Consider the following 26,971-nt stretch of genomic DNA (forward strand, 5'->3'; position numbering starts at 1 on the left):
TGGGCACAGGCAGGAGAAAGCTTGTCCCTTTTGTTTGCTAATGACGAGCTCACTGTGCTTGGGTTCGAGGAGCGCAGAGATCAAAGTAGCCCAGACGCAGAGGGGACTGAGTGGAGGGTGAGGGGCCCCCCACGGAGACTTCTCCATCCGCCTTCCTGCCGATCCTGGAGGGGAAGCTGGGCTGGTGGCCTCGTCCAGGGTGCTCTGCCCAGGCAGGCGCAGGCTCCCTGACAAGGACGCCGACATCCCCAGGCCAGGCCAGGCCAGCGCTGTCACACAGCCAGGGATGCAAACAGCATTTACTGGGAATCCTGGAGCCCCGTCTGACCTCGGCCTCTGCTCACTTGGTGCCGTGAACAAAGCAGGAAGTGTGCATTCCCCCTGGACTGTGGCCCAAGCCAGTTTGTAGGATAGCCAGCGCCCCCGCACCCCCTGCGCCCCGCACGATGCTGCCCTGCCGCCCCGGCCCCTCTATTTGCCCCCAAGGGCAGGAGCACCCATGGCTTGTCTTTGTTTTGGCCGAAGGCAGTGAAGGGAGAGGCTAAGGGTTGAAAACCAGCAGAAACAGGCTTTTTGACTGGTTGATATTGTTTAAACTGGCAGGGAGGAGGGCTGGGCAGCCATGGGGCTCACAGGCAGGCAGAGACATGGGCTCTGGCCCCCCCGGCCCCTCCCATCCTCGGGGATCCAGGCGGCACCGTGGCAATGGTTCCCTTAGAGGGGCTGGGGTCCTGCACGGGTGCGATGTCCTGCCCCTCTGCCTTTCAGGAGGGGCCCCCAGAAGAGAGGAAGCTCAGGGAGGGACGAGGCTCCATTATTCCCACAATAATGATGGTGAACGGGAGGATGAGTCCCAGGGCCGTTCCGAGGGCTTCACGTGCGTTCCCCTGTTTAAGCCTCCTAACAACCCAGTAACACGGGTTCTCAGGGAATTCCCTGGTGGTCCAGTGGTTAGGGCTGTGCTCCTTCACTGCCGAGAGCCTGGATTCAATCCCTGGTCGGGGAACTAAGATCCCATGTGCTGTGCAGCACAGCCAAGAAAAAAAAAAACACCAACAAAAAGACCCAGGATACGTGAATAAAATGCCATGGCCTTTAAAAAAAAAATGGGTTCTCTATTCTCGGCATCCCCATTCTATAGACGGGGAAACTGAGGCCCAAGGAGTTGGAGCAACCTGCCCAAGGCCACACAGATCACAAGCGGTAGAGCTCAGATTCAAATCCAGAGCTGGCTGGCTCCCGAGTCCACGGTGCCCTACGGCCTCTGTGTGCCCGTCCCCGCCCCACATACACGTGCACATAGGCACAGACACGCATGCTCACACACACACTCCCCCAGATGCTTCGAGGCACCAGCTGGTCCAGCTTTCCCTCTCCCACGCCTGACACTGTGCCTGGCACATACAGCATGTACACAATCTTTTAATGAGTCTTTGGTAAGAGGAACTGTGGAAGAGAATTGAGCTGAATGCCCACAGTGCTAGCAGAGGAGGGTCCCCCACAGCCTCTCAGCAAATGTTTCTCCAACACCGATGGCTGTGGCCCAGCCACGATTCTGTGCATCCAGAAATTTTTTTTAAAAGCCAAAAACAACCACCCAATTCGGCCCCCTCCTCGATAGCCACCTAACCCTTGGGAATCAGACTCCTGCCCAGGGTCTAATAATAGCTCAGTATCTTGTCCAAGTTAGCAGGGAGAAGGGCAGGGCAGGGCAGGGCAGAGGTGGCAGGGCCTAATTCTGGCCTCCCTTCTCATCTTCCAGAAGGAGAAACTGAGTCTGAGGCTGAAGGACAGGGTCGGGGGCACAGAGGGCATCAAGGACCTGGGCCACGCCCCCTGGTCTCAGCAGGGAGCCCTCCTGTGGCCTCTGGGCATCAGCTGAGAGCAGTGCAGGACACAGGCTTGACAGACAGAGCCCAGGGCTCAATCCCCACTCTGCTGTGTGGCCCTGAGCAAGTGACTTGCCCTCTCTGGGCTCACTTCCTCATCTATGAAGATGGGATTGTAATGGCCCCAGAGCTGGTCCAGGCCAGGTAGACGCTCGGTGCAAGCTTCTGCTCACACAGCTAATGGTCGTTATTGCATTTTTCAGTATTAGCAGGAGACAGCCTGCGTGCTGGGCAGGGCGGAGCAGGCAGGCCACTGGGCATCGCGCAGCTCCCCATCCTGTCCAGCCACGCCCCCTGGGCTCGAGCCCCAGACTCAGCAGAATAAAAGCCTGCCCTGAGCCGGACTAGTATCCTGAGCAGGAACTGCCCCTCACTTTCGGGGTGAGCCCGGCGTGGTGGGTCCCCAACCCCAGGCAGCTTGTGGGTGTGTTCCTTCCAACCCAACCACGCGTCTCCCGGGAGGAGGTCCGGGAGAACCATTTCTCCATCCTCTTAGGGGCCCAGAGTGCCCAGCGATGCCCGCAGGCTGGGACCCAGGCCTGCCCGGGGCCAGCTGTCCCACGGCGTCCCCACAGGGATGGACGGAAACCCGCAGGAACGGCACTTAGCAGGTGCCAGGCTCATGGCCAGGGCTCAGGAGAGGCGTGGCGTTCTCGTGCCTCGATCCCATTCCTCCTTCGGGTCTCCGGGGCCTCGTCAAGTCAGGACCTGGACAGCATTCACTCTTAGCACAACCTTGACGGTGCCTGGTTATCAGAGGGAGGCTGGCTGGGACCTCGGCTTCAGAGATGAACGCTCACCGGCCACACAGCCAAGTCCGATGGGTCTACACCCAGTTGCAGGCTGGGTACAAAATTAAAATGCGGGGCCTTGTTCAAAAATCATTAAGGCTTTAAGGGGGGGACAGAGTGTGAAACCGAGCTGGGGCCCCTGTGTGGCAGCACCTGTCACACATCCCTGAAGCCCACCTGGGATGGAGAAGAGGGATGTGGGCACCGGCGGAAGCTGGCTGATGAGCCAGACCATGTCCACAACGGCGGGGACCCCCAGCATTTTCTCCCACCCGACATGGCTCCGGGAGGCTCCGGTCCACGTGGGCCGGCAGGGACGCTGCCCATCGGCCAGGTGACTCTGGGCTGCTCCCTTTCTTCCAGCATGGAGATGTGTGACCAGAGACACAACATCACCATGTGCCCGCTGTGTGACAAGACCTGCAGCTACTGGAAGATGAGCTCTGCGTGCGCCACGGCCCGCGCCAGTCACCTCTTCGACAACCCCGCCACTGTCTTCTTCTCCATCTTCATGGCCCTCTGGGGTAAGCCGAGTGCCGCCACCCCGTCTGTGGGTCAGAGGGTGGGTCCCCACATTCCCTCCCTCTCCTTGAGGCTACCCTCAGGACCGTTTGCCAGGAATGCACACAGGAGGAACGGTCAGCAGAAAGAATCCCCCATTCTGTCTGCAGGTTACTGGGGTCTGTACTGGGTCACGACCCACAGATGCATCTGACCCGGCCAAGAGCCCCTCATGAAAAGCCTAGGAGGGTGCTTTGCTCCCGGAACCGGGACCTCTTTCCTGGGGCCAGGATTGGTTGCTGCTTTAGAACAAGGAGTGCCGAGGGTTCTGCCTTCCTCCCGACCAGGCCCAGGCCCTGGGGCACAGCTCTCATTATCCCCCAGCACCCCTGCAGGTGTCACATGCCCATTTTACAAGTAAGGAAGCCAAGGCCCAGGGAGAGTTGATGTGACTGGCCCAGGGTCACCCAGCTCCTGAGCGGCCAAGGTGAGGAATGAACGTACGATTCCAGAGCCTGTGCCCTTAACTGCTGGACTCCACTGCTACCTGGAGTCCAGGGCAGACGGCTCCTCCTCCAGTATTCTTCCTGAATCCAGGTCCTACCTGGTACCCATCTCAGGCTTGGGGGGCATGGGAGGTGGGTAAGTGGTGGCTGGATGCATTTCCGCAGACGTTTCTGGATTAGCAGCAGATAAGCCTGTTTCCTCCTCTGTGGCCCCATGACACAGCCTTTGCCAGCAGGGCATTCAGGATTCGGGCAACCGTGTGCAGAGCCGTCCCCTGGGCACCAGAGCCCCAGTCTTTGCCCTCAGGGGCTCCCAGCTAGTAGGAGATGGAGCTGCACACAGGAGCCCTGGGGGAGGGAAGTCAGCTCTGCCCTTCCCCACATAACTCAACCCTCAGCTTCCTCGCCTGTAAAATGAGGGTGTGATAAGGATCAGAGACAGCGGGCACAAAATCTCAGCCAATGCTTAGCACGTACATGGCTGACTCTCAGTAAACGGTCCTGCCCTTGTGACCACAGACCACAGGCAGGGCTGCCTGACACACGGCGGGGGTTTGAGACTGAGTCAGGTGATGTGCCTTGCGTGTAGCATGCGTACCAACCAGTACTTACTAAGTGCCTGTGCTGGGCACAGGGGAAACCATGGGAGGGAAAACCACTGCATCCACTGACTTAGTCCAAGATTCAGGAGGGCGCAGCATGTGCAAAGGCCCTGTGGTGCGGGTGCAGGGAGCAAGTGGGAGTGGGAACAGGAGGACCCTGGGGATGGGCACATGATGGCCCTCCTAACGAGGCTGAGAATGAGAGTCACAGGTCACCAGCTCAGCGTAAGGGAGAGATTTCCAGCAGTGAGTGCTGGGCTGGGCTGGCCCGGCAGGTGGTGAGCACCCTGTTTCAGGAGGCATTCAAGCTGAGGTTGGAGGAGTCCTTGCCGGGGCTACCACAGAGCATGGGGAGGTGATGTCTGTGTGTGGTTCATGGTGGCTTATGAGAAGATGCCCCGCACCACACGCTAGCTCGGATGATTAATTCTGGGATCACCCTGACTATACATTTAGGCTCAATGGCCATCTTCACGGAGCTGACGTGTACGTGTCTGACATTGGACTGGATGCTACCTGCGCTTCATCCCACCTTATCCCACAGCTGAGAAATTGTCCCCATGTCACAGATGAGGAAAGTGGGTCTCCACTGGCAGGGCCAGGACTGGAGCCCACGCTGCCCTGAGCCTGTTCCGCCTCCCCTGCCCACCCCTGTCTCTTTGGACCCTGCGTCTATCAGAACCACACCCCTGCCCCCCACCACCCTCTGCTCTCACTGCCAGCCTCCCTGGCCTTCCTCAAGATCTCTGGTTGGCTCCCTTCCTTCCTCTCTGATCGGGGTCCAGGAAGTTCCAAGCTGAGGCTGGAACACCTCCTGGCTGGGCACCCAGCCTCCCGGTTCCCCCGCTCCGAGCGGGGAGGCTCACCCGGCAGCATTCACGCCCACGGTGGAGCCCAGCTGCACAGCTGCCGGCTTGACGGTTTGGTCCACTTCAATATCCAGCTGCGTTGGCTGTGAGCCAGGATGGCTAGTCGGCAGGTAATAGTGCCAGTCCCTGGGCCAGACTCAGGTTCGACTCTCAGCTCTGTCACCTGCCAGCTGTGCAACTTCAGGAAAGTTGCTTCAACTCTCTGGGCCCTGGGTTCCCCGTTTGTAAAATGGAGACAGTGGTCGGGAATGTCGAATGAGTCACGTCTTGTGATGTCTTAGGGCTGTACCTGGTGCTAGTTGTCATGTCGCGCTAGCTGTTGCAGCGGATCAGTGAGCCCTTGCTTCTTGAAAACGTGAAAACAGCCTAGACCCTTGGAGGCTGGAGCTCAGATCTAACCTGTCACCTTGTGCCTGGGGGCCTCTGTGAATTACGTCACTTCATCTCCTTCAGAAAAGAACGCTAGCTTTGGTTGGCTGGTTCCTAGTGTGTGCCAGGCACTGTCCTGAGCATCTTATGTGAGCGACTCATTAATTCTCCCAGTAACTATTGGAGGGAAACAGGCTTTACTACCCCATTTAGCAGATGAAAACATTGAGGCAACTTTCCCAGGGTTACACCAGCTAACAAGAGGCAGAGGCAAGACTTGAACCCCAGCGTTCTGGCTCCCCAGCCCCAAATACTTGACCCCTGGGCTTTACTCCCTCTGTTACTCATCAGGTCCAGCTCATGTGTGTGCTTATTCCTGGCAGGCTTACCTTAAATTCATTCTCTCACCTGGAATACTTTCCCCAGTTCCCTCCAAACAAACAGGCTCCCTTCCCCCCTCCAGAGTTCTGCACAGAGTTCTGCACAGGCTACCTCACTGGTCCCCACAACAACCCTGGAGAGAAACCCTGTTATTCTCTGATGTGGACAGGGAAGCACAGAGAGGTTAAGTGACTTGCCCAAGATCACACAGCTAGCAGATTTGTAGCAGACATGATAGATCCGTGCCTGGCCCATCGGCCTTCGCGGTCCAGGCTAGTGCCCTGGTCTCACCTCTCCATCCAAACATCCTCCACCCCCCTTCTGTGCCCTCCTGGGGGAGCAGAGATTCACCATGAGCAGGCGGTGAGGGGCACACAGGCAGCAATGCCACTCAACCCGCCAGGAGGCAGGGAGTTGGTTGAATTCTGTGCACCCCCTCAATGAAGCCAGCTTGGTCACATCATGCTTCTTTATTGAGCACCTACTGTGTGCAGAGGGGTACCACTTCACAGCCTCAAAGGTGTTGGCCAGCCCTTACCAGCAGCCCCATCCTTGGGAGAAAAACAGATGGTCCCATCCTTCCCCTATCCAAGACGCAGCGAAACAGGCAAATCTGTGTTTCCGCTGTGTGTCCCCACGTCCTCCAGCTCCACTTCCACCGTAGGAGACAACAGAGGTGCCTGTCTGTCAAGGGCAAGTTCAGTCTACACACCCCCATTTGGGGGAGAAAAAAACAACAACAAAAAGCCAAACCACTCTCATGAAGCACTTACGGAAAGAGGAGCTTATTATAAATCAAGACAGAAGCAACAGGAAAGGGCCTGCTGGGCTGAGAGGTGCCTGTCGACAATCCGTCCCTGCCCCCAGGGTGGAGGGAGCCTCAGTCCCTCCTTCAACCCCGGGCTCTTTCACACTTTACTCTGTCAGGCGTTATTAGCAGGGAGCTTGCCATTGTTGAGGGGGTTGTTTTAGTCCCTTATTCAATTACTTGTTCATTACCCTCTAAAGGATCATTTTCCCACTGGTGTTTCTTATCCCACTGTGTCCTTTCTTTTCCTGTCCTCCAGCTGCTAAGGCTTCTGCTCGCATGGTGACAGAGAGCAACCCCAAACCTGACACTGACAGTAGCGGGGCTCTGCCGCCCCAGGAGTCACCTCTGGCCGCTGTTTTCATGTTACTTCAGCTCCACTGTGGGGTCTGGTTTGCCCAGAGGCTGACCCGCTGGTCCTGGAGCTGTGAGCTCTGGCTGAGCTCTCCCCTGCCTGGGATTTATGACAACTCAAAGCCTTCATTCAGGAAGGTGTCACACGAAGAAACTTTGAGCTCCGTTTAGCTGTTCCCGCCGGGATCAATTTTCTGAAATTATAGCATAATAACGGGGTTTTAAAGCCTTGTCAGTTCCAGGCAGAACAAAGGGGGCTATTTGATTTGAGCCTGCCTGCAAGGAGCTGGAGAAAGATGGTCCCGGCATTAGTGGAGTGACAGGTGTGAGTGAAATCCCTCCTGGGGGCGCTGAGCCCGAGACTCTGAGTGGAGTGGGCAGGTCACAGGCTGAGTCACCCAGCGCAGACGGAGGGAGAGAGACTGAGTCTCTGCTGGAATTAAAAGGCCAGCAGCGGGTTTGTGAGCGAACACTTGTTCAGGGGATAAATAAATAGAATCAGTGAGAAAATGAAGGGCGGAGGGGCTTTGTGCGGGAGCCTGTCTCCCCTGTGGGCCGACAGGTGGGCTTGTGACCGAAAGCTCGGCCTCTCTGTGCCGCGGTGCCGAATCAAATCTCGGAGACAGAGTTTTGGGTGAAGTAGAAAAGGAGAGCTTTATTGCTTTGCCAGGCAAAGGGGGACACACCGGTTCTGCCTTGAAAAACTGTGTGTGTCCCCCCCGGAAAGGATTTGATGAAGGGCGGTTCAAAGGGCGGGGGCGGGGGGTGGTTCTCTGACAAGATTAGGGTGTGGCGAGCAGGGCCTGCCGTCCCTTAATCTCATCTCAGGTGGTCGTCCGTCTCCCGATGTTTTAATTTATTTTAGTTTTGGCTGCGTTGGGCGTTAGTTGTGGCATGCGGGATCCTCATGGCGGTGCGCCGTCTTCTCTCTAGTTGAGGCGCGGAGCTCAGTAGTTGCCGCGCGCGGGCTTAGTTGCCCCACTGCGTGTGGGATCTTAGTTCCCCGACCAGGGCTCGAACCCGCGTCCCCTGCATTGGCAGGCAGATTCTCAACCACTGGACCACCAGGGAAGGCCAGCGGTCGTCTCCTGATCTCGATGAGTTTCTCTGGTCCCTTTAATCTTGCTTCGGGTGGTTGCTTGGCTTCTTCTCCATTGATTAGCAGCTGTTTGAATCCACCCTTTGGAATTCAGGGACGGTCATGGGGGCTGCAGTCTTGCCTATAAGAAATGGGGGACATGCCGGGGAGCCCCACAGGGCCCCGCTCAGTTTCAGGTCACTCTCTTGTCCGGTTCCTGCAGCCCGAGGCCATGCATCTCTGATCTCCACATTCAGAGAAAGGAGTCTGTGCTGAGCAGACGTCGGACTGTCAAGAGCCAGAGGTTTGAGAAGCTGGTCTCTGCTCTCAGGGGTCTTGTTTTAAGGAGGATGCGGCCCTGCCTGCCCCCTGGTGCCTCCGCGGCTCAAGAGTGCCTGGTACAGGTTTGGGAGACAAGACCCTGGCCCATGAGGAGCTTGGACCTCACCAGGGAGACGGGGCTGTTCTCTGGGCAGCCGCAGAAGCGCTCCAGCGTCCATCAGAGCCTTCCCTCCGTGGCCTGTGAGATTCCCACGGCAGGCCTGAGAGCCTGTGAGGTTCCAACAGGCACAAAAGACCACAGGACGGCCGAACCGGGAGCGTCTAATGACACGTCCAAGATCGTGCCACAGGGTCAGCAACAGCGTTTCAGGGGAGGGTGAAAGCTCAGAAAGGTGGTGGGGGGCCAGCAGCCAGTCCAGGAAGCATCCAGAATTAGGGAAATTGGGGTTAGGCCTGGGAGTGAAAGCAGTTTGGACCCGAGGGAGGTAGGGTGGGATGCGGCCTGGGAAAGGGCAGACAGTGAGTAGGTCAGTGCGTCCAGACGCCTGTGTGGACAGCGCCACGCGCAGAGCTTGTCCAGAACGGAGATTCCAGCTCAGCGTGGTGCCCAGGAATCTGTATTTCAGCAAGCCCCCTGCGGTGGGGCTTCCGGTACAGCCCACACTCTGAGAAATCCAGCGGGGGGCGGGGGGAATGGACAGATTACCCCTTCCCCACGTAACCATGCGGGTGTGTCCTGGTCCATTTTCTCTGCAGCTCCAGCCTACAGCAGGAGCACTGAAGCCCATAAGCAGAATCTGTACCCATTGTTCTGTGATTCTGTTTTTTGTTAATTCACGTGAAATTTACATAAATTAACTGTCTTAAGTGCACAGTTCGGTGGCACTCACCGTGTCCTGCCATCATTACCATCATCCTCCCAGGTGGCAACCTGGTGCCCATTTAACAGTCTGTCCCTTTCCTCCTGTGCCCACCCCTGGCAACCACCAGCCTGCTTTCGGCCTCTATGATGGATTTATCTGTAGGTATTCTGGGTGCTTTGTATAAATGGAACCAACCATATGTTTTGTTCTATCGTCAGCCACTTAATAAGAAACGGTGGAGATCCTTCAGGTGAGCCGGGTCGTGGGACCGCTCCTCTGTCGAGCCCCTTGCCACGGGTGGGCCCTGCCCTGGGCTCCGCAGCGCATCAGCTTATGGACACCTCACCGTAGGCCCCACAGCGGGCACTGTTATCAAGCCCATTGTACACACGTGGAGACTGAGTCTGGCAGGCAGGTGGGGGGGGCGCGGGCCCATGCCCAAGCTCATACCTGCTTCGAGCCATGGTAGCTCCAGGGTCCATCGCTCACCTGCTGCCTCCGGGCTCCTCTACAGGAATGTGTTTGTCTAACACTGTGTCATTAAAACAAATGTTTGAAGGGAGAAGCTCAAACACCTGCTTGCGCCCTGGCCTGGGTTCCCTCTTCACTACCTGCGATTTCTGCTGCACTGCCCTCTGGGTTCTGGATTTTGGGGGGATGGTCTTGTCTCCTTGGCCCCCTCGTATGGCTGCTGGGGTCAAGGCCATCTCTTCATGTCTTTTGTACCCTGGACCGGGTTTGGCCCACAGCTTGTCCTCATGTGGGTGGGAAGCCACACCCCTAACCCCAGTCGATCTTGGGGTCAGAAGTCCTGGATCGAGATTTCTGCTGTATATTAACCAGTCACCTGACTCCTCAGGGTCTCAGTTTACCCATCGGTGTGAAGGAGTGCGTTATCTCTGTGCTGAGGGCTTGCGGGTGGGATGAAAGGAGATGCCCCAAGCATACCCAGCACCTGACACCAGGTAGACACCGCGTTACGTCTGTGTGATGTAGTTGGCACGTCAGCCAGGAGAACTATTATTGGGTACCTTGAAGGGAAGGGATGGGAAGCTGGCAGGACCCGCTGCTGTCCACATGGCTGGTATAGAGAGGGAGGGCTGCAGGAGCACAGCTGCAAAGGAGGGGCCCTCGGTTTTCTTCCTGCCTCTGCCCGGTCCAGTAGCAGGTGAGTTTTCACGCTGCTCAAGATGCCTGATTCTGAGCTGAGACCTCAGGACTGCCCCCAACTCAGCATGAGCCTTCCCATCGCCTGTCCTACTGGCTAAGCCTGAACGTCACAGCTCCGCCCCTTTGCTGCAGAGCAAAGGCGTGGCAAACTCAGAGCCCGAGAGCCCAGGCAATAGGGCATGGTGGGGTCTGTGGCCCAGCAGAGAAGGCACGCCCAAACCTTGACAAATGGATCGTCACTCCTCAGCTCCAGCCTCCTGGTGCCAGAGTTTCTGATTTTTAAAGGAGAAGCAGGAAACTCATGATTTTATATAAAATGCCTGCATTTCTTAAACATAGCCGAGCACAACAAGCCTTGTCTATGTACCATCTCCACTCCTTGGCCTCCAAGGTGTGACCTCAGGTCCAGTCTCGGTCCTGGTCAACCTACAGATACCCCTGGGAGAGGGCCCTTGTATCTATCTTAAGACATTTAACAGTAAAATTCTAGAGCAAGAATGCCTGGGTTTAAATACCAGCTGCCTAGCTGTGTGACCTTGGACAAATTACTTAACCTCTCTGTGCCTCCATTTCCTCATCCATAACATGGCAATACAAGTTTTGCTGTAATCATCAGACTTATTACGACTATAGTTGTCATTCCCGTAAAGAAAATCAAATATCTGTGCAGAACGTCGGTCAAGTATGGTGGTTAAGTGCAGACTCTGGGGTCAAATAGAATTCGGTTCAAATCCCACTCCTGCTGCTAACCTGAAGTTGACCTTGGGTAGAGCATTTAATCCTCTGAGTCTCTGTCCTCATCTGTAAGAGTGAGTGGAAATCACTCCTACTGCATGGCGTTGTTTTGAGGTTTTGTGTAACTGGTGTCGCTAAATCACTAGCACAGGGCCTGGTGCAGGCTGAGTCCTCATTAAAAGGTAACAGTTATCACACTGCAGGCTGGTGAGTGGAGGGAGGGGGAGGTCCAGGAGGTAGAGGTGTGGGTCGGTGAGCCTAGGAATGGGGAGACATGGGGAGGCTGAGACAGGGAAGGTTAACAGGCCAGCTTCCCTGCTGTGCATGGAGCCAGCCCTCCTCCCCCACTCAGCCCAAGGTCTCAAAGGAGGCCTTGCCATGGGCAGGTAGAGGAGGCTGGAGAGAGACAGCTGTCAGAACACAGTGAAGGAGAGACGGGCCTTCCAGAACTGGTGGCGGTGTGGGAATGGGCCCCAGCCAAGGGCCTCCACTACAGTGACCCAGGGACACGTTGAAAGAGACAGGAGGAAACATCCTCACACCTTCCTTCTTAGGATGCGGTGCAGGCTGCAGATGGGCCTGCCCCACCAGCCATATGTGTCTGCTGAGAGTACATTTGTATCACAGGGAACTACATTTCCCAGGCTCCCTTGCTGTTCCATTTCCTGGAAGGCTCAGCCAATGGGAAGCCCTGATGGGGGCGCTCAGAAGGCGGGAGAGAAGTCAGGGTATTTCTCCTCCTCTTCCTCTGCTTCCTGGGGCACCTCTGGCAACGGTTTTGCCTTCTCCCTGGCTCTACCTCCCTCCGGAAAGCCCTTCCTCCATGATCCTAGCTTCTTCTGGGCAGCTCCAGTTTCTGGCTCTGGGGACACCACCTCCCATGGTCCCGCCACCCCTCGGTAGGCAGCAGCTTCCTGCTATCGCTAGTCTCTGGGGGGTCTCACCGTCCGCTGCTTGTCTTCTCAGCTCTTCCATTGTCTATGTGGCCAAGTCCCAGGATTACATTACCCCAGTCCGAAAGACCTAAGAGGTTCCCGTTTCCTGGCTGGACCTGGTTGGTACCGTAGCTAATACTTGATGGGCAGATACCCGTTATGCGCAGATATGTGCAAGCTCGGAGGCCCTGTTCTCGCCTCACCTTAATGGGGAGGTGGGCATGTTCTCTGAACCAGGAGGGGAGACAGATTCAGACCCATCTCTTGCCAGGTCCAACGCCTGTATTCTTTCCTGGTGAAGGATGACATTGGAGAATTTGCACTAAAGTCCTCACTGAATGTCCATCTTGACACTGCCACTTATCAGATAAGCCATTTAATTCCGCCGAGCCTCAGTTTTCTCACCTGTAAAATGAGGAAAATTATAGCAGCTCCCTCCTATGATTACTATGAGGTTTAAATGAGATTAATACTTCATGTGATAGCTCTTTCAACAGTGCCTGGCACATAGCAGCTCAAGACTCCGGAGCTCTGGTTAACTTTATGGCCACCCTTATCACCACTCCAACCTTCAGCCCCTGCTGATTTTCCCTTATGGGTGGGAAGAATTAATGATAAATGTTTCAGTCAGTGGGATCTCCATTTGCAAGTGTCTACTCATAAAAGCCATTCATTCATTCAGTGAGCTCTCTTGAGGCACCTGTTTGTGCCTGACACTGGGCTCTCCATGGGGGACCCAGATGACAAGGCCCTATCCCTGCCCCACACCCCAGAAGGGCCACGAGACATGGGACAGGGATCACAATGGAAGGTGGCATGAACAGCATGAGTAGGAGAGGTCCCAAGAGGAGTTGGTTTCTTTCCTGACACTGAGGGGGATGATTGGAGGCTTCCTGGAGGAGGTGGCATTTGAAATATGCTTAGTCTGTTGGGAACACAAAGCAGGATGTAGCAGCTAAGAGTGCAGCTCTAAAGTCAAACCTGCAGGGGTTTGAAACTTGAGTGAGTGACCTTGGCTCCCCTTTCACTCTTTCTGACCCCACCTGTGACTTGGGGTCCCCAAGATCGATGGAGCAGGATGGTTAAGAGCAGAAGCTCTGGGACCAGCCTGCCCAGCCCCTCACCGGCTGGCAGAACAACCTTGTCTGGGACTCGGTTTCCCTGTGCCTCAGTTTTTTCAACTGTAAAGTAAGCAATAGGGACTTCCCTGGTGGTGCAGTGGATAAGACTCTGTGCTCCCAGTGTAAGGGGCCCGGGTTCGATCCCTGCCCAGGGAACTAGATCCCACAGGCAAGCTGCAACTAAGAGTTCGTATGCCACAACTAAGGAGCCGGTGAGCTGCAACTAAGGAGCCCATGTGCTGTAACTAAGGAGTCTGCCTGCTGCAACTAAGACCCAGATAAATAAATAAACCAAATAAATAAGGTTTTTTTTTTAAATGAGCAATGGATGATCCCTGCCTCGCGGGGTCAGTGGGAGAGCTGAACAGTTTAATTCATGTGAAGCTCTTGGTCCAGCACTTGTCGCCCTCATTTACCGGATGGTGCAGAAAGGGAGAATGCTTTCATGGCATCTGAGGTCGTGGGGCCTCTGAGCCCCTAACTTCCTGGCTTTCCTCCCTACCCGCAGCCGCCACCTTCATGGAGCACTGGAAGCGGAAACAGATGCGGCTCAATTACCGCTGGGACCTCACAGGCTTCGAGGAGGAGGAGGTGAGTGGGCTTGGCGCCTGCGCCCCGGCCCCCCCCCCCGCGTGTCCCCCCCGGCCCCCACCCTGTTGCTTCTGGGAGGCTCACACGGAAGCCCTGGCCCTAAAGCCCAGGCGAGGCTGCTCCCTGCCTGCCTCTCAGTTCCCATCCCCGCTGTTTGAATCCCCCGCAGTTGCCGGGGCAACCGTATGATGTCTGTTCTAGTGTTTTTGGTCTCCATGCTCACATGGACGCACCACCCAGCAGCGTGGCTGGGGACTCAGGCCAAGGCTCACCATGCTGACCTCATCCTGTCTGGGAGCAGCACCGCAGGTCTGGGGAAGCGATCACCGCCACCCATGAGGCTGAGTCCCCAGAGGCAGCCGTGAGGCTTTGCCCCGGGTGCCAAACCCACGATCCTCAGAGCCAGCTCTTGGCCTGCAGTCGGACATGGCTGAGGAGTGGGGCAGATCCTTCACTAATAGAGGGCAGCCACGTACTGGGCATCTGCGTGCACCAAAGAGAGGGGCATTCGGGATCGAATGGGCACCGCGATGGCGGGTGGACACCCTCCCCCGGGGTTGCTCAGGAGAAACTTTGCCACTGCCCCATCCCGAATCACCAGCTCCAGCCAGAATCCCCGTGATATGAGTGGGAATAAAAAGGAACAAGACCTCCCAAATAGCAGAGCCATTAGGTGTGGCCACAGTGACCACGGCTTCATGTTATGAAGTCTTTTGCTGTTCTTTTAAAGAGAAACTGCTCATCCATTTTCACTGTGATGTGAAAATCTCTTCCATCATCTTTTTAAACATCACTATTATTATATTTCCCCAAACGCGCACTCCCTCGAAGACTGGATCACTTTTCAGCCAAATGTGTAGCTGAGAATCCCCTGTGCAGGCTCTGTATTGTCAACAGACAAGGGTGCTAGTTTGCTGGAAGAGGCACCAGCTTAGTGGAGACGAGACGGCCTCTGGGACCAGGCTGTCCTTGCACCACCCTCGCTGTGTGACCTGGGGCAAGTTGCTTAACCTTTCTGTGCCTCAGTGTCCTCACCTCTCAAACAGGGGTGGAGGAGTAGGGTTTGAGGGGGTCTCCCTGGGTCAGCAGATATAAAGCACTTCAAGCAGGGCCTGGCACCAGCAGGTGTCCCTTAACCCATCTCCCACCTCTGGGTTCAACCTCTTCCCCAGTGGGTCTCATCGTCCTGTTTCACAAATGGCGGGACCGAGGCTGATGCAAAGAGAGACACGCGGCTCCTTAGGGGCAGAGACAGGCGTGGAACTCCATCCCCCGTGACAGGCCCTGGGTCACCTGTCTGCCAGAGCGTGTTCTAAAGATTCAAATAGAATAAAAAGCAGAGTGTTGTCTTGTTATTTTGGAAGTAGATTTAGAACATCCCTTTTCGTGATGTCCCTGGGGTTGGGGCAGTTCGATCCCTTGGGGACCTGTCCCGTGAACTCTTCAACCTGAGGGCTCAGACCCTAGATGGTGGGGTGGCGATCAGAGCCACTGGGCATGGGTCCCCAGTGACCCTGAATGAGTCCCCGAAAGCAAGCCCCCCACGGCTGGCCAGGGCCTCTTCTGGGGTTAATCACCCGACACGAAGGGGCCCCCTCTCCACGACATGACCCCAGGTGTCCGCTCTCAGAGCAGAAGGAAGCCCGTCCCCAGTCCTCTGGACTGTGTGTTCCTTCCCTGAGTCTAAGACAGTTCAGCCCAGCACTCCCTCCGGAATTAACTAGACCATGTGACCTGCAGAAGCAGCAACACACGGTCACCCTAAAGTAGCGTCAGCCTTTAGTGAGCCCTCCTTATGCACCCACGTCTAACTACCTTCATCCAGGTTCTTAAGTATATCATCTTTAGCAGACGTAGCCTGTTTCTTAAAAAAACAACGCAAGTAATGAAATCTTTTTGTTTTTGTTTTACGTTTCTGGTTCCCGGAAGGAGGCTGTCAAGGTTTGGAATTTTTTGTCACTCCTCTGTCTTCCGGTAGCCTGTCTCCCTGGGAGAGGGACCTTCTCACACACCTGATCCGTCTGTTTCTGCTGAGTGGTTCCCTGCAGCTCTTCCATGGCGGGCAGGGGTCTCCGTTTCCTCCCCCACCTCTGGGTCTCTCTTAACCCCTGTTCTTCTGTTCCAGTGCCCTTCGCTGATCTGCTCTGGGCTCCCCCGAGGTCTGGTGCCTCTGGTCTGCCCCCGCTTTGCTGACACTTCCTGCCGTCTCTTCTGACCCCCACGGCTCCAGATAGGATATCCTCAGGGGCCAGTTCATGGCTGGGTGTTCAGAGTGAGTGGCCTGCAGGATGGGCTGCAGCCTGGTGCAGACTGACCTGCCTGCAGGACACAGAGCCCGAGTCTGTGGCCTTCCCAGTGGGCTAGGGTTCCCCACAAGGTGGAGAATCCTGGATGAACTGCATACGATGAGTTCTAAATTGGAAATGGTACAAACAGCCAGCTAGGAACTGGCCCCAAAGGGTGTCCAAGGGAATGTCTGGGCTGATGTTGCCATGCGCGCTCCTGTTGAGGGTCTCAAACTCCCAAAATTAACAAAGGCTCCCCGCTGACTTGGTTTCTTTCGCAGGATCATCCCAGAGCGGAATATGAGGCCAGAGTTTTGGAGAAGTCTCTTAGGAAAGAATCCAAAAGCAAAGAGGTATGGTGGCCGCTGCCGGTTGGCTTTCCCAGCAGTAAAACATTCTACATGCATCAACATTTCAGACCAGGGATCGGCAAACACTGTAGTTGGGGGGCCCGCCCCCAGACAGGGCCAGATAGTAAATATTTTAGACCCTGCAGGCCTCTGTCATAGCAACTCAACTCTGCCATTGTAGGATAAAAACAGCCATAGACAACAGGTAAACAAATGGGTCTGGCTGTGTTCCAATAAAACTTTATTTATAAAACAAGCAAGGGGCCGATTTGTCAAACCTGCTATCCTGAGGGTGATCTCAAACTTCAGCCAACATTTCAACATCAAGAACCGAGTAGCTTTGCAGCTTTTTTGCTCTGGGTGGTCATTATGTCCAGCCCTCCAGTTCTACACTGAATGATGGTTGGAAGGGTTTGCCCAACAGGGTCCCTGAGGTGCTGGCCAGTTCCTTGTCTCACTCACAGACCGTGAGAATGAGAGAGAGAAGTGCTTTTGCGATGTTCCTGAAGCCGTCACCTTTTTTTTTTTTTTTATAACAAATGCCTTTCTTTTTCCTCAAAACCTCTCGTTCAAATTGGCAGTCATGTTTGCAGCCTGAATTCTCACAAACCTCTGGGGGTGCTTGGTTATTTTTTGAACGGAGGTTTTTTATATGACATGGGACAAGCACAGAGCCCCCGGGCCCTTGTCCACCTCTCACTGAGGCTGGAAAGTCAGGTCTTGAAGGGATGGGCAACGATTGCCGGACACTCTTCCCGGATCCCGGTGTTCTGCGTCACATCTGCACCCTCGGCCTCTGGGAGTGACCAGAGCAAACCCCTGCATCGATCTTTTCTTGTCATTGTGTCCCATGGACAGAGTTTGCTGGTACAGAGTGGCTGGGGGTCCCAATTATCAAAAGTCCCCTCTGGGGGGGCAAAGTGGGTGCAGCAAAACCCCCTCTCGGGCCCCAGTTCCCGTAACAGAGCAAAAGGCCCAGCTCAGTCCTGCAGCCAGAGAGCGGGCGCACTTCCCTGAACTCAGAGTCTGAGAGGGGCCGAGGGTGCAGAGAAAATAACCACAAAAGTGTGAGTCCTCACCGCAAATGAGGAGACTGGCCTTTGAACTTAACACATCAGAACGCATGTCCCGCGCACGTTGCCTTCAGCGCGGCCGCCCTGTGGCCTTGAACCAAGGGCTCCAGCAGCCCCCCATGGGCTGCGTCCCCTCTCCTAAAGGGAGAGGCGTGGTCGCCGCTGCTCTGAAGCCCCCAGGCCCCATGGTGAGCCACCACGACCCGCGGGCAGTGCAGCATCCTCGCCCCCCGACCGTCCGCCCCACGGCTTTACGGTGGCCCCTCGCAGCGTGAACGTGGATGGGATTTCATTCCTTCCTAAGGAAAAAAGGGCTCAGTGGCCCATGTCACATCCACTTAAGTCAGGGGCTCGACCAAGCCCGAGGGCCGGGCCTGGGCAGCCATGCCGGATTCCCGGTCACTGACCCGAGCTCTTTGATCACAAGAGCAGCAAAGGTCGGGGTTCATCTCTGCCAGCCTCCGATGGTGGCGCCAGGCCCTGAATGCCTCCGTGGGCCACACCCTCCCTTGATTTTCCCCTCCGTTCCCCTGGCTCCCAACTTTGTGGTTTTAATTTTTCCCCCAGCTATGGCACCAATTTGTTTAGGAAAGAAAAGATCCACCCCTTCGTTGCCGTGTTAGGAGTCCGAGTGTGGCTTCCTTCACGTTGGCGTAAAATGCTCAGGGTCATCCTCGTCTTTGCATAAGATGCACCGTCTGAATTACGGCCACCGTCTGGTGAGAGGGGCCCCGTGGAGCCCACCGAGCTTCCAGGCTGGAGTTTTCATTTCCATTACCTTTGTGGCAGCCTTTCTTTTAGAATGTGGGTCTCTGCCATCTCTGATGGGTTTAAGATGCCCAGAGCCTGAATCAGCCCCAGCCGCCGGCACGGCCAGGGATGTGCTGGCTGCCCAGGGGGCCGATGGGAGCCTGGGTGGCGGTCTCACCCCACGGTGCTCTCTTGTTTCCTCCACCCGCCCCAGAAGCGCCGGCACCTTCCAGAGGAGCCAGCGAACAAATGGAGGCAGAGGGTTAAGACAGCCATGGCGGGGGTGAAACTGGTACATGTCACGTCGGGCCGTCGCGAGGCTTGAGTGTTTGCAGATGACCGAAGTCCACTGTGTTTTCCTCAACCGACTCTGACTGCTGTATTATCCTTTTAACATTCACACCCACGTTGCTTTGCCTTCCTTCGGTACCCACGGGCTGTGACGTGTGTTGAGGTGTCTCTGCATGGCTGTGGTGGGTTTGTGGGGGGAGCTCGGCTGTCTCTGGAGCTTGTGAAACGTGCCTGTCACAGCTGCCTGCCAGTGGTCCCTGGTCTCATTAACACGCATGCCACCTGCCCTGGAATGCGTGGCCTCGGGTGTCATGCCTGCCAGCATTCTTTGACCTCGTCCATGCATTTTTCCCGTTCAAAATCCACCCCATTCTTGAAACATCCCAGGTTAGCAACAAGCGTCCACTTCAGGTCCCTCCAGACCCTGCTGTCCCTGTGCCAGAGCCTTCGGACCACGTGTCCCCGCTCTCCGCCGTTGCTACGTGGCGGGCAGCGTTTGAACTTAGAGTGCTGGTGGCTTGTTTCAACTTGCTCTGCAAAGGAAAATTACTATTATGGTCTGGGTGGCGAAGGAAAACAGCTTAGATCTTCTGGCCTTGGAAATGAGACCTTCAGCCACGAAAAGGAGTCCAGGCTTCTCCCAGACGGGGGTCTGATCATCCAATTTAGAAAAGCCTCTGGCACCATCACGCCCCGTACACAGAGGACTCACTTTTTTAGACAACTATTATTTCTATCATTTCGTAGCATCATTTCATCGGGAATAAGGCCCCGGATGCCAGACGTTTGCATTCGCTCGTCATCATTTTTTTTTAACCGTGTTTCTGTTGTCCAAGTTGTTCACGCCCATACACATGTGCACACACACATCTTTCCGCTGGAATGGTCCCCACCGCTGACCCAGCCCTGTTCGTGTTGCAGACAGACAAGGTGAAGCTGACCTGGAAAGACCGGTTCCCAGCCTACTTCACCAATTTGGTCTCCATCATCTTCATGGTGAGCTCTGGGAGGTAAAGGAGGGAGGTGTACCAAGGTGTGCGGTGCTCACCTGGTTGGGGCCAGCCATCCTCATGGCAGTTGTGTTCATCCCAGGCTAGGCAGGGTGGTGGGGGGATTCCACCAGCCCCCTAAACTGGGGAGGGGCCAGGGTTCTGCAGTGACCCCCAGGGGGCTTCCCAAGCCCTGGGGCCCGTGCGGTGGTTCCCTTTGGTCCCTGACACACATCCTTCCTTCTGAGAGTGACGCATATAAGTAACTAGTCATTCAAACCTAGGAGTTCACAGGTATTATTTAAGACAAAACGGAGGGCTTTTAAAGAAAACCAGTAAGTGAAGAACACACAGGACAAAAATCAGGACGATGCCACTCAGGTGACGGAGGGCCGGTGACACCAGGTTCATCCGGACACTGCTGATTTGAATGAATTGCCAACAGTGTGACCGGCTCTATTAGGGGATTTTAATCCCCAGTTAATTGGGCTGCATCCCTGGAAGGCCTCAGGCCCACACTAGCCGTGCTTTCATTCCCCCCACAATGGGTCAGGGCCACCTGTGGTCACTGTAGCGATGACCTTGCTATCAAGGTCATCCGCATGGCCGCTGTGGACCAAGGGCTGGGCTGTGCCCAGTGGCCTGAGGGCCTCACACCTGCCTGTCCCCCTCCTGCTGCTGAGGAAATGGAGGCCAGAGGTCTCACCCCCTCCCCAGGCCAGAGGCCAGGCAGACAGTCTGCCCTGAGACACCCCCCGCCCTTCCGTATGAACTTGGAGACACACAGGTGGGCTTGCCTTGGTTTTCCACTGGGGGTGGCATCTGAGGCCCCCTAACCTGAATAGTTGGAAGCAGAGGGAGGACTCCGTTTCCCCTAACACTCTCTCACACGGCAAGAAGGACCTCTCTGATGTAAAGAAATGTGTGGTGGGGACCCCCAAGACCACAGACTGGGAGCCACTGGGGAGTGGGGGTAGGGCCGTTGGGCTGTCAGGATGACTGGGTGGCAGTGGGCCCAGCCGTGTTTTGAGGGTCCTGGAGCACACTCCCCAAATAGCACAGGAGTGCTGGCGGGGTGATGTAGGATGATGTGGTCCCTGCCTGGAGCATCCACGGGGCTCACCCGACGGGGGACGGGGTGCGGGAAATGGAAGACTCGGGCACCAGGGCTCAGCCCCTCCTGGCAGAGAAGAAGCGATGTCAGCACAGAAGGCCCAGCGAGCGGGTGACAGGAGGTGGGAGGCTGTGGGCCCTTCTGCGCCACGGCAAGTTCGGGTGAGAGCCCTCGTGTTACGGGTCACTTCCTTGAATAGTCTTCAGGGGGTTTTGAGTTTCTCTCGTAATAAGGATCAAGATGGTGGGCAGTGGAGGGCTGGTCCGGCACCTCCGTCAGGTTTCTCTGGCCTTCTGCGCACCTGTCCTGTGCCTGTGTCCCTCTTGGTCACAACATGGCTGCCCCACCTCCAATATCACCTCCACTTTCCAGGCAGGAGGAAGGGGAAGGAGACAGAGGCCAGCGGAGGCAGCCCCTCTTTGAATGTGCTTTCCCAGAAGGCCTGCCCACACCTCTGCTCGCATCTGCCCCCCCCCCCCGTCTGCAGAGAGGTGGGGAAATGGGCACATTGTCACTGCCGCAAAGGTGGGACAGTGGGTTAGGGAACTGGCTGGCCCTCGAGGTCCTGGGGACCCCATCACAGACGAATCGGTTTTGTCCTGCACTTGGGGGCTTCGTTCTCCGAACAAATAGCAGTCGAGCACCTACAAGGTGCCCCCGTGCTCCGACCCTGGAGATGCTCGTATGAACACAGTGGCCAAACCCTGGCCCTCACAGCCCTTTCCTTCCAGAGGGGGCGTTGCACCCAGGAGGGGACACAGCTATAGAGCTTGTCATGGGGGTGCGCCGGCCCTCTGACAGGGAAAGGCCGGTGCACCCCCATGACACCTTGCTGAGTCACCCTGCAGGCCTGGCGCCCGTCCGCACCTCCACACGCAGGCAGGAGGGACATTCCAGAGCCCAGGGCGGTGCCTTCCCCTGGGAGGGGCCTCTTGGCAGGAGTGAGAGATTTTCCCAGGAAAGCCTGCATTCCAGGAGCTGGGAGCCGGCAGCTGGCGGGGAGAGGTACCCACACCTCACCACAGGGCCCCCCCACTTCATCAGGACGTTCCCCGGGCGTGTGTGGTCACCGTTCAGTCGCCCGCAGATATGGACAGCTACAGAGTTACTGGCCCGAAATTTACAATAAGAGCTTCCTGGGAGATGCCCGTCGCTGTGGCCTCCCTCTGGGGTGAAGCAGCCACAGCCCTTCCAAGCTGCGATCAGAGGCACACAGCATGGCTCAGTGCCCCTCCAGGGCTGTCCTGGGAGCCTTGAGGGGCCGTTCTGGCAGGGGTGGGCCGCCCTGCACAGCCTCAGCGGGAGTGACATGCCCAGGACCCTGGACACACAGAGGGTGCCGTGTAGTCGGGCTCGGGTGACAGCCCTGCACAACCGCCCTCCATTCAGTGTCCCCTCGGGACTGGGATTTGCAGGCATCCTCACTGTTGGGACAGGACAGAGTGAGGACAAGGTCTTCCAGGGCGAGTCGGGGCCTTGGAGGGTAAGGAAGACGAGCCCAGGCAGACACACGGCTCCACACAGAACAGACTTGTCATCCTAGCCTAGCCCAGCCTCTCATGCGACCGCCAGTCCAAGTTTTAGGGAATGTTCTGGTCCCACAGTGGTTTGGGCAAGATGAGGGTCTCGTTCCCAGGGACAAGCCGAAGGGTGTGGGTGGCTCCTGGCGAGGTTGGGAGAAGGGACCCCATCCATCTGTCCCAGCCAGGCCTGCAGCGTTGCCGGTGGGACCAGACCATCCCACGCCCCACCCACCTCTTGCAATAGCATGGAGAACGTCACTGCTTCCACTCAGGGTCATCCAGGCTGGGGGGAAGCCCCCCCTGTAGTCAGCCTGCCGTCACACAAGCCAGGCAGCTTCTGGGGTTGCAGCGACCCTAAGTCGTGTCGGGGACAGTGGGCAAGACGTCACGATGCCCCATAGCGAGTGGCAGAACCTTGCCCTCCAAGCTTGGTAGGCACACCTGGAAAATCCCAGTTCACACGCTGGGTGACCTGGCCTGCTGGTGCAACCTCTCTGAACATGTCTCCTCTTCTATAAAACAGAACCTAGCCGCTCATTCATCTGTGAAGTGAGCACCCATAAAGCCCATGGCATTTGGTGGGTGACAAGAAACACCCATCTTGGTTTTGCAGCGGAAGTGCTCCTGGGTGGGGGGACAGCTGGGCCCAGGGAGCCGGGGGAGGTTCCAAGGGGACCCAGCCAAGAGCATCCCCTCCTCCCTCCGCAGATCGCAGTGACCTTCGCCATCGTCCTCGGCGTCATCATCTACAGAATCTCTACGGCCGCCGCCTTAGCCATGAACTCCTCCCCCTCCGTGCGGTCCAACATCCGGGTCACTGTCACGGCCACGGCGGTCATCATCAACTTGGTGGTCATCATCCTCCTGGACGAGGTGTACGGCTGCATAGCCCGGTGGCTCACCAAGATCGGTGAGTGCCCCGGCCAAGCCCTGGAGCCAGGCGGCCCCAGGTCGCCTCCCTCCGGCTGTGGGGCCTTGGGCTGGTCACTCACCCTCTCTGAGCCTCACTGCTGTGACAGCTGAGGGAAGTGGTCAGCCTGGCCCGGGGCAGTGGCTCAGCAGCGCGTGTCTCACTCCTTCTAGAGGTTCCAAAGACGGAGAAGAGCTTCGAGGAGAGGCTGATCTTCAAGGCTTTCCTGCTGAAGTTCGTGAATTCCTACACCCCCATCTTTTACGTGGCGTTCTTCAAAGGCCGGTAGGGGCTTCTTCAGTGACTGAAACACACTGCTTTTCCGCAGTCCAGTAGAAGGCTCCCCTCCCTCATCTCTCTTCAGGTGGGAGGCACCCGGGCCCAGGGCAGAGCAGTCAGTGTGGCTCCCACTGCCGCCGAGTTTGGGGAGAGGCCTGGCTCCCCGCTGGGCCCCCAGGGAGCAGGGTCCCCTGGGAAGCAGGGACCCTAGACGTTGGGGGCGCCAGGCAGCAGGGACCCTGGGAAGCAGGAACCCTAGACATCGGGGAGCCCAGGGGATAAGGACCCAGGGAAGCAGGGACCCCAAGCAGCAGGGACCCGGGAAGCAGGGACCCTAGACATTGAGGAGCTCAGGGAACAGAACCCTGGGAAGCAGAGATCCCGGGCGGCAAGCTCCAGGGTTCCCCAGTGCGGGGGATGAGGGCTGCAGGGGAAGATATAGGAAGGGCAGCCGCTGGTGTTCCAGGGGTTCCCCCAGCGTGGGGATGAGGGGCTGCAGGAGCTCCAGGGGTTCCCCCAGCGTGGGGGATGAGGGGCTGCAGGAGCTCCAGGGGTTCCCCCAGTGCAGGGGATGAGGGGCTGCAGGAGCTCCAGGGGTTCCCCCAGGGCGGGGGATGAGGACTGCAGGAGCTCCAGGGGTTCCCCCAGTGCGGGGGATGAGGGCTGCAGGGGAAGATATGGGAAGGGCAGCCGCTGGTGTTCCAGGGGTTCCCCCAGTGCGGGGGATGAGGGCTGCAGGAGCTCCAGGGGTTCCCCCAGGGCGGGGGGATGAGGGCTGCAGGAGAAGATATGGGAAGGGCAGCCGCTGGTGTTCCAGGGGTTCCCCCAGCGCGGGGGATGAGGGCTGCGGAGAAGATATAGGAAGGGCAGCCGCTGGTGTTCCAGGGGTTCCCCCAGTGCGGGGGATGAGGGCTGCAGGAGCTCCAGGGGTTCCCCCAGGGCGGGGGATGAGGGCTGCGGAGAAGATATAGGAAGGGCAGCCGCTGGTGTTCCAGGGGTTCCCACAGTGCGGGGGATGAGGGCTGCAGGGGAAGATATAGGAAGGGCAGGCGCTGGTGTTCCAGGGGTTCCCCCAGCACAGGGGATGAGGGCTGCGGAGAAGATATAGGAAGGGCAGCCGCTGGTGTTCCAGGGGTTCCCCCAGCGCGGGGGATGAGGGCTGCAGGGGAAGATATGGGAAGGGCAGGCGCTGGTGTTCCAGGGGTTCCCCCAGTGCGGGGGATGAGGGCTGCAGGAGAAGATATGGGAAGGGCAGCCGCTGGTGTTCCAGGCTGGTGGGGGCGTGAACCCCATGCCCTGACCCTCTGGAGCCGTCCTGGGTTTATCGGGGCCTGTGGCCCACCCACCAAGACTCCCCACCACCCCTCCGCCTAGAGGCTGGCAGGGCTGATCCCAGAACCCCTTCGGAAGTCACCTTCCTTGGCATGATGTGATTTATAAGTACCGCTCCACCCTGGGGTCCTGGAGCTGGGCCGAGGTGCCCAGGCCCCGCTGAGAGCACCCACATCGGAGCGGGCTCTCAGAGGCCCCCTACTCCCTCATCCCACAGGAGGCCGAGAGGCGGCCTCAGGGACCACCCGCACCCCAGCCGGTCCACAGTCCCCAGCGTGGTTCCGTGACCCTGCCATGGCGGGTAGCGCCCTCTGCCCTTAGGCTGCTGCACCTTCTTCCCTTCCTGGGCTCCTCCCCTCTATCTGCCCTTCAGCCTCTCGGTTTCCTGTTGAAGCTGTGTTTTCTTACCCACCTGTTGGTTTGGGAATCACATGAACGTTCGACCAACAGAAAACCCCTGTGGGTGATTCTTAGTCGGTGACATGGGCGGAGGGAAGAGCCTGTGAGACACCGGAGGCTCTGACCTGGGGAATCATGACACGGCCCAGTCCCCACCTGGGGGTCTCCCCGAGCCCGCTCTCCCCTCTCTGAATGACCCCCAATTGTTGCAGGTTTGTCGGACGCCCAGGCGACTACGTGTACATTTTCCGTTCTTTCCGGATGGAAGAGGTAACGAGATCGTACGCGCTGCTCCGCTTTCTTGGTTCCGTCCTCACAGCAAACCTGACGGTTCCCTGCCCTGAGAGACCCCTGCTCTGTTCTCCAGCTGCAGGGATGGGGCTTCGATCTCCTTTGGCCTGTCCATGTAGGATTACCCTAAAAGGAGAACGTCTCTTCAGGGTCATGGAAGCCAAAAAGTTACACCCGCTTTTTTTTTTTTTTTCTTTTTCTGTAAGACCTTGAATGTTTTTCTCTTTGGTTAAGATGAATTAGTGAGGCAAAAACAGGACTCAGCTACGCTTCTTTTTCTTTAACATTGAAATGCCCACCTCTCTCCCCGCCAAGCGGCATGCTGGTGACCTTGGGCTTCTGCTCAGCGATTCCGGCCACTCCAGGTCTGGTGAGTCGTCCAGCTGCCTTCTGCCGCTGAGTCCTGGCCCCCAGACTTGCTCCGTCAGCTCCGTCAGACCAAGCCAGGCTTCAGGTCTCAGGGAAACCAGTCCAGATTTCCAACTTCCAGAATAATTCAGCATATCGGAAAAGAAGGCTCTTTTTTATCAGGGTCTTCTTGATGAAGATTCTGTGAAACAGGGTGGGGAGGATTGGGGTGGGCTTCAGGTACAGGGTCATCTGGCTGCCTGGGGCACAGTCTAGAAGTTCAGCTACCTAAATGCCGACCCCTGGACATCCCAGGACATAGGCCTCCTCCGCAGTGAGGGATGTTTGCAAGAAGCCCACGACATGCTGCCCCGCTATACAACACATCATTTACATAGACGACACCCTGTTAAGCTCCTTAATGGTTGGAGAAGTTGGGGAAATGCCTTTGTGGAGTAGAATAAAGCGGAGGACGTCTTTGTTTTTTTTAATGAGATTGATGGCTGTCCCAGATAAATGCTTTGGTAATGGTATATAAAGTTTTGCTCAGGACTCAGAGAGGAGTGAGCTGTGCCCCAGAGTGTCACCCAGTGTCCCTTGAGTTCCCTTCACTTGGACAAGTTAAGCTTCTGACGGCCTGCCCGGCCCCCGGTACAAACCCACAGGGCATTAGGCCTCCGAGGGGTGGCCGGCTCCCTCACCCCGCTGCACGGCCGTAGCCTGCGTGGCCCTGGGGCAGGAGCAGCCCTGAGACCCAGCCCCGCCGCTGCCTACTCCCTGGCAGTGTGCTCCGCTCTGAGCCTTGCTGCAGCCCCGAGAGCCTGTTGGCCGGGTTGTACTAGCTTCCCGGAGCTGCTGTAACAAGATACCACAGACCGGGTCGCTTAAAACAGCAGCGATTTATTCTCTTATGGGTCCAGAGGCCAGAAGTCCAAACTCAAGGTGTCCGCAGGGCTACGCTCGCTCCGAAGGTTCCAGGGAGGGTTCCTCCAGGCCTCTCTCCCAGCTCTGGCGGCCGCGGGCGATCCTTGGCCTCGCCCTGCTCATCGATGGGCCTCTCCAATCTCTGCCTCGTCTTCACGGGGCCTCCTCCCCTCAGTGTGCCTGCGTGTTTCCTCCTCTTATCAGGACACCGGCAATGGGAGCAGGGTCCGCCCTATGCCAGCGCGACCTCATCTTAACTCGGTCACAT

General features: G+C 57.1%; 1 protein-coding gene across 2 annotated transcripts in view; it reads left to right on the forward strand.

The window, feature by feature from the left end:
• ANO1 (anoctamin 1) overlaps nucleotides 1-26,971 on the forward strand; it is a gene marked incomplete at both ends in the record, with an annotated part of 160,308 nt that overhangs the window by 113,753 nt on the left and 19,584 nt on the right. For both annotated transcript variants that reach the window (XM_082845375.1, XM_082845376.1), the window contains 8 exons: nucleotides 3,044-3,204; nucleotides 13,763-13,845; nucleotides 16,412-16,483; nucleotides 18,518-18,595; nucleotides 19,516-19,590; nucleotides 22,929-23,130; nucleotides 23,304-23,415; nucleotides 25,353-25,410. In XM_082845375.1, coding sequence (XP_082701501.1) covers nucleotides 3,044-3,204; nucleotides 13,763-13,845; nucleotides 16,412-16,483; nucleotides 18,518-18,595; nucleotides 19,516-19,590; nucleotides 22,929-23,130; nucleotides 23,304-23,415; nucleotides 25,353-25,410 — 841 coding nt within the window. The remainder of the gene's footprint in view (nucleotides 1-3,043; nucleotides 3,205-13,762; nucleotides 13,846-16,411; nucleotides 16,484-18,517; nucleotides 18,596-19,515; nucleotides 19,591-22,928; nucleotides 23,131-23,303; nucleotides 23,416-25,352; nucleotides 25,411-26,971) is intronic.

This window comes from Leucopleurus acutus (assembly GCF_964270905.1).
Source record: "Leucopleurus acutus genome assembly, chromosome: 8".
Taxonomy (NCBI): Eukaryota; Metazoa; Chordata; class Mammalia; order Artiodactyla; family Delphinidae; genus Leucopleurus; species Leucopleurus acutus.